General features: G+C 53.2%; 1 protein-coding gene across 1 annotated transcript; it reads left to right on the top strand.

Annotated features, from left to right (window-relative positions):
- The first annotated feature begins 988 nt into the window (after positions 1-988).
- TMEM9B (TMEM9 domain family member B) lies at positions 989-5,657 on the top strand. The gene is made up of 5 exons (XM_018571151.1): positions 989-1,123; positions 1,784-1,875; positions 1,959-2,067; positions 3,199-3,333; positions 5,463-5,657. The coding sequence occupies exons 1-5, from the start codon at positions 1,016-1,018 to the stop codon at positions 5,616-5,618; spliced, it is 600 nt and encodes a 199-aa protein (XP_018426653.1). The 5' UTR covers positions 989-1,015; the 3' UTR covers positions 5,619-5,657.
- The last annotated feature ends 260 nt before the right edge of the window (positions 5,658-5,917 follow it).

The raw sequence follows: 5,917 nt of genomic DNA, 5'->3' as shown, positions 1-5,917 counted from the left end.
TTGCTGTCTGCATTGCAAATGTGCAGGAGAACCGATCTGTCCTGGAACAGCTGATCTATCCGACTTTGTGAGTGCGGTGAAAGGTGAGAACGCAGTCACAAAGTCGGATAGAAGTGACATGTCAGGACCGATCAGCTCTTCCAGGGCAGATCGATTCTCCTGCACATACCATCTGCGATGCCGATCTGCCCTGGAAGAGCTGAGAAAGCGTTGGAATTCTTCACCTATTGGCGGTCACACATTACCCCGCCAAAAAACTGGGCGTGATTACGTCAAAACGGGTGACCAGTCACACATTCTAACATAGTCACAAACTTTGATAGAACACCGCCATCAGGGGAGTATGGCCGGTACCCATGTGAGGGGTCTGGCCAGCCTGGGGGGCCCCTTACATGGGTATCAGCTGTACCAGGGGTGGCATGGCAGAGGTGACAGGAAGGGGTGGACGGGCCCCAGCAGCAGCAGGCAAGAAGAGTTGGGAGGAGGAACAGGGAAACGGACCCCGGCGACCAGCCCACCTGGGACCCTGCAGAGCCCACCATAGAGAGTCTTAGGTGGGCTATGCAGGATCTATGGTGTGCTCTGCAGGGTCTCAGGTAAGTCCAGAGTACATCACGGTAGTGCAACATTAGAGACCGCTGGGGGGTGGGTTCGGGGGCCAGTGTGATCCGCTCCCGCGCCCTGCCATCTTGGGAGGGGGGGCCAAAGATAAAATCTTGCACCAGGGCCCTTTGGTTATTAGGTCTGCCACTGATTATATATCACTGACATATACCGCAATGCCGTACAGAGAACCCTGAGCCATTCACATCAGGCAGAGGAGCTTACACTCTAATGTCCCCCCACTGGGTCCCCTCCTCTCGCTCTCTGTGCTGTATGCAGTGTTTTGTGTGTCCTAAAGGTGGCGCTGTTGAACCCAGCTCTGGGCGGAACTGATGTTCGGGGTTTCCGGGTCCAGAGGACAATGTCGGAAGTAAGGCGGAAGTGGAGCAAAGTCAGGTGACAGAGGACTGTGATGATGGCGGCGCTCCGGGGAGCTGGGAAGATGGTCTGCGGTGCGGTCCTCTTCCTGCTGCTGGTGTCAGTCCGGGGATCCGAGGATAAAGATGACAAGGAGGAAAAGGTGAGGCTGTCCGTCATATCATGCGCCTCATAAACCCCTCCCCCATCATAGAGTGGAGACCCCCCCGTCCCAGAGACTCCTCCCCTTCTCACACACTGGGGGGGCCCTCCTAAATTGCACAGTGCCCTCCCTATATATACTGGGGGTCCCTTCCCCATCTCATAGACTCCCCCATGCTATACACTGAGGCCCAGCCCTATACCTTGGTTGTTATTAATTTATATGGCACCAACATCTTCTGTAGTTCTGTACAAGGGATAGGGATGACGCCCATTATTATACACAGGAACATTCTGATCTCAGGAGAGGAGGGAAGGGAGGTACTACCAGAGCCTGCGCCACTTCCTTGGTCACATGGTACAATCCTAGCCGGACTGTGAACGGGCGAATATCTCACCGCTTCAATAAATTCCTGACCAGTGTTGCAGTCTGATCACTGGGGGAGGGGAGACTGTGGAAATGCTTCCTCCTGCCTGCAGCAGGCTGATCACTGGGGGAGGGGAGACTGAGGAAATGCTTCCCCCTGCCTGCAGAAGACTGATCACTGGGGTAGGGGGACCGAGGAAATGCTTCCCCCTGCCTGCAGCAGACTGATCACCAGGGGAGGGGAGACTGAGGAAATGCTTATCTGTATGATAACACCCACTTCCTGTATTGTAGAAGTCGGAGGACGTGCGCTGTAAGTGTATCTGTCCGCCGTACAAAGACAAACCTGGCAGAATCTTCAACACCAACGTGACGCAGAAAGATTGGTGAGTGGCGGGCGGTCTGGGAGGGATTGTTGTGTATAAGAGGTTCTGTGTAACTGGTGACTCTCCTTTCCTCTCCTCTCCAGTGATTGTCTCCATGTTGTCACCCCCATGCCGGTCCCGGGTGCGGACGTGGAGGCGTACTGCCTGCGCTGCGAGTGCAAATATGAAGAGCGGAGCTCCGTCACCATCAAGGTCAGTGTCATCGTCATGGCTGCCGTATTTAACCCCTTCATGGGCATTTATTGTTTTTTTTTCTCATCCATTGTAGTGACAGCTGAAGCGTGGAGAAAGGTCGGCCAAAGCCGACCGGTCTCCACGCAAATGATAGCTGGGCGGAGCCAGCAGTGACCTCACAGCTGGCTCCGCCCAGTTGTTATTTATTGGCCTGGGACTAACTGTTTTGCTATTCTCTTCGGTATCACGGAGGCGCCAAGCCGAATGCCGCTCGCCGGCATTCAGCTATTCACTCACTGCCATTTGGCCCTTTGAGAATAGTAGAGAACGGCAGCGGGTGAGCTGCCGGAGCTTCGGCTCAGCCGATCCAGATGTTTGGATCGGCTGAGTCGAACTCCTTCTGCACTTCCGCTCAGCCGAACATGCAGAGCATGAAATCAGCCGTACTGAGCCGGAGTGAATAGCCGAACGGCGTTCGACTCGCTTCACTTTGGCTCAGTTAGTCACTCGGCTGCCTTTGGTAGCTAAGTGAATAACCCCCTTAGGCTGTTGGGTTATACTGCCACCTACAGGGGGATTGGTCACTAAGTAGGCTGATACCAGCTTCAGGTGGCCGGTCCCCAGGCCTGTTAGCGTTTTGCCATCGCTACTTTTTAATGTCCTGACAGTCTGACTTCCTGTGTCCCTCAATAGATGATCGAAAATCAGGCTTCTATTTTGGGGTCCATTGAGGGAACAAGTCTCACCCCTCTGTGTTTACAATCATACTCTTGGTGCTGCTTTCGTAGAAAACTGAGGCATGCTGGGAGTGGGAGGGGTTATCCAAGGCCGGCCCATATTTTTTTTTGTTAGCCCATATCAAATCCTCCTGTAAGTGGCAGAATAACCCAACAGTCTAAGACTTCCTGTGTCCCTCAGTCTCCAAGAAAAGGATTTATTTTTTTTCTCATGTTACAAACCGCTTTGGCACAGCGTACGGTTCTGTCCCTTAAAGCAACAGTGTCACAGATTTCTCCAGCAAAACACCGCTTTCAGTGACTATAGTCCAGTGCCGGTGATCACCCGCTGCTAGTTAATGACCCAATCCTGTGCTGTGTTCATTCCTATTGCATGCAGGTGGTGACATGAAATTTTCTGCCCCCCCTGCAGGTGACGATTATCATCTACCTGTCCATCCTGGGCCTCCTCCTGCTCTACATGGTGTACCTGACCCTGGTGGAGCCCATTCTGAAGAGACGTCTGTTCGGCCATTCTCAGCTCATACAGAGTGAGGACGATGTCGGGGTAAGCAGGGAAAGCACCACCCATTGCTGGGAGTCTTGAAGCTTATTATATGATTTCCACAGGGTAACATAAGGGATCCAACGCGTTTTGGGGCCAAACAATCCCCCTTCATTACGGCTTTAACAATGGTTAGAGAATCTCAAAACCTAAGAGGCTGGATAAATCATAGTCAGGGAAATGTGGCGCCTGTGTCAAGTAGTCATGTGATGTCAACACAAACTCAGGTACTGTGGTCTTCACTGCATCCTTCTGCTGGTCTTTTGGTGGGAGGGGCCATTAGGCTTCTTGTTATTTAACAGCCCCTGTGTTATATGAAAGAACACATCCCCAGCATCCCTTTAGACACGCATACTCCCCCCCCATCCCACTGGGTGCTGCAGACTTTAGCTGTACAATCTGCTGATCAGTTGCTTGACTACACTCTCTAATAGATTGCACAGCTAAAGTGCTAAAGTCTGCAGCAGCCAGTGGGCAACAGGGAGGAGTATGCGTGTCTAAAGGGATGCTGGGTAAATGTTTTTTCATTGAATGCTCAGGAACAGCAGTACAGTGGCTGACACCACCCCCTAAAGATCACCCCCACACATGGCGAAGTACAAAAATAATGGATGGCAGAGAAATGTAATAGCTGTGAGAGGTGGGCCAACCTATCAGGAGGAGGGATTGGATGGAGGTGGAGGATATGGATCGGGAGGAGAGGGGATTGGATGGAGGATATGGATCGGGAGGAGAGGGGATTGGATGGAGGATATGGATCGGGAGGAGAGGGGATTGGATGGAGGATATAGATCGGGAGGAGAGGGGATTGGTGATGAGGAAATCAGGGCGGGCTCAGGATAGCTGCTGCAGCTTCTGAGGGTTGTATTGTGGAGATGCGAGTTTGCAGGGATTTGAGAGTTGTTGGTTTTAACACAGGAGGGGGACAGGCAAGGCTGTAGCTCAGCTTTAAACCCTTTAACATGCCATGGTGTGCTGCACGTGCCGCAATTATCCTCCAATCATGGGGCGTGCAAAGCAACATGGGAAGGTTTTCTTGACTCTAGACCCACCCCCACCCCCCCTTATACACCGAGGCGGCTCCACATGGTGACATCAGAGGTTTACAAACCTTCCAGACTAATACAGTTTAATTTGGTCAAGATAACCCTAGAAACTGTCCCGTGAACCCCGGAGGGAGTGTTCACTACGCGATCTTTTCTGGCTCTGCGGTGGATTCGTGTTGATAAAATGAAATATCGGAAACTCGATCCGCTTTATCGGGAACCTCCGTCACCTGCCGCTTGTTGTGTAAACTGAGTGACAATGGGACACGAGGGGCCTGCCGGGCCCCGTCATCTCAGCTGCCAGGGAGGGTCCGGGCCGGGGATATGAAATGGTAGAAAATGCCGTTGTTGTGTCCGCACACTGCAATCCGTCACATGTTCATGTTTAGGAGGCTCTTTGGGTCCGGTTGGCTGTACGGGGCCCCAATTCCTAATGGCCGCCTTGTATTTAGCTGCAGAAGAATGTCAGGTACTCGAACCTGTCAATTGGAGAACTGCCGGGGGGCCCCTGAGGGCCACAGAGGAGTGAGAGGGCAGCATGAGGTCCATAAAACACACAGACGTGCCTGTGTATCGGGATCCAAATCCCAGCATGTAGCAATAGCTGGTGGGTGGCCGTGCATGCTGAGGGTTGTAGTTCCTCTGCGGCTGACGGTTGTCGCGCGTTGGCGGATATTTTCAGCGGTTTTGCGCAGTTCCGGGCGCCGCGCCCACCACAGGTGCTGCTCGGAGAGTACAAAACATTCCGTGTTTACACTCATTTGTCATCCCTGTCACCGGCGCTCCCGCTGTGACCCCGACAAGGGTCCGCTCTCTCTGTTAACCCCTTCGTGGCTCTCTGTGCAGGCGCAGGGGTGCAGCTTTCAATCATCGGATCCAAGTTTTATATCGGAAGAGATTCTTGCTCAGCGATTTCCGAATGACTGCAGCCACCATCTTGGTTTAAAGCGGTGACAGTGTTCTGGCCTAGCAATTTATAGGGTTCATTTCTCAGCGGTCAGCACGTGATCTGATGTGACGCAGTTTATCCCGGGAACGCGTCAATTCTCTCCGCTAACGACCCTTTTCTCTTCTCCTCCCCCGCAGGATCACCAGCCTTTCGCCAACGCCCACGACGTCCTCGCGCGATCCAGAAGCCGCGCCAACGTATTAAACAAAGTGGAATACGCCCAGCAGCGCTGGAAGCTGCAAGTGCAGGAACAGCGCAAGTCTGTGTTCGACCGCCACGTGGTGCTGAGCTAAGGCGGAGCCCCGTAGAGGAAGCCGCCGCCGCCGTTCCCATCTCCCCGGCCATGTCTATCCGCCGCGCCGGTCTCGCTGCGTACCGCCTCCTCGGACATTTGACGGACTCCATCTTACCGCAGCTTCTTGCGCTAGCGATGGCTGTGTATATATAAAACAGGTTAATATATTCTCTTCCCGTCGCGGATGTCATATCGTATTTAGCGCTCGTTGGGTTTTCGCCTCGTTAGTCCGTTCCTCGGCACTCCTGCGTCCTCGTTAAGTAGAAAAGGTTAATTGAAGGACTCGGGGCGCCACTT

Source organism: Nanorana parkeri, unplaced genomic scaffold, assembly GCF_000935625.1.
Source record: "Nanorana parkeri isolate BGI_ZX_2015 unplaced genomic scaffold, ASM93562v1 scaffold1687, whole genome shotgun sequence".
Classification (NCBI taxonomy): Eukaryota; Metazoa; Chordata; class Amphibia; order Anura; family Dicroglossidae; genus Nanorana; species Nanorana parkeri.
Note: the sequence above shows the minus strand (reverse complement) of the source record. Positions and strands in the feature narration are given on the sequence as shown.

Excerpts from the sequence above, each read along its gene's own strand:
- TMEM9B (XM_018571151.1), top strand. The coding sequence starts at position 1,016 with ATGATGGCGGCGCTCCGGGGAGCTGGGAAGATGGTCTGCGGTGCGGTC. Across the intron at positions 1,124-1,783 it reads AAGATGACAAGGAGGAAAAG|AAGTCGGAGGACGTGCGCTG; the intron begins GTGAGGCTGTCC and ends CCTGTATTGTAG. Across the intron at positions 1,876-1,958 it reads AACGTGACGCAGAAAGATTG|TGATTGTCTCCATGTTGTCA; the intron begins GTGAGTGGCGGG and ends TCTCCTCTCCAG.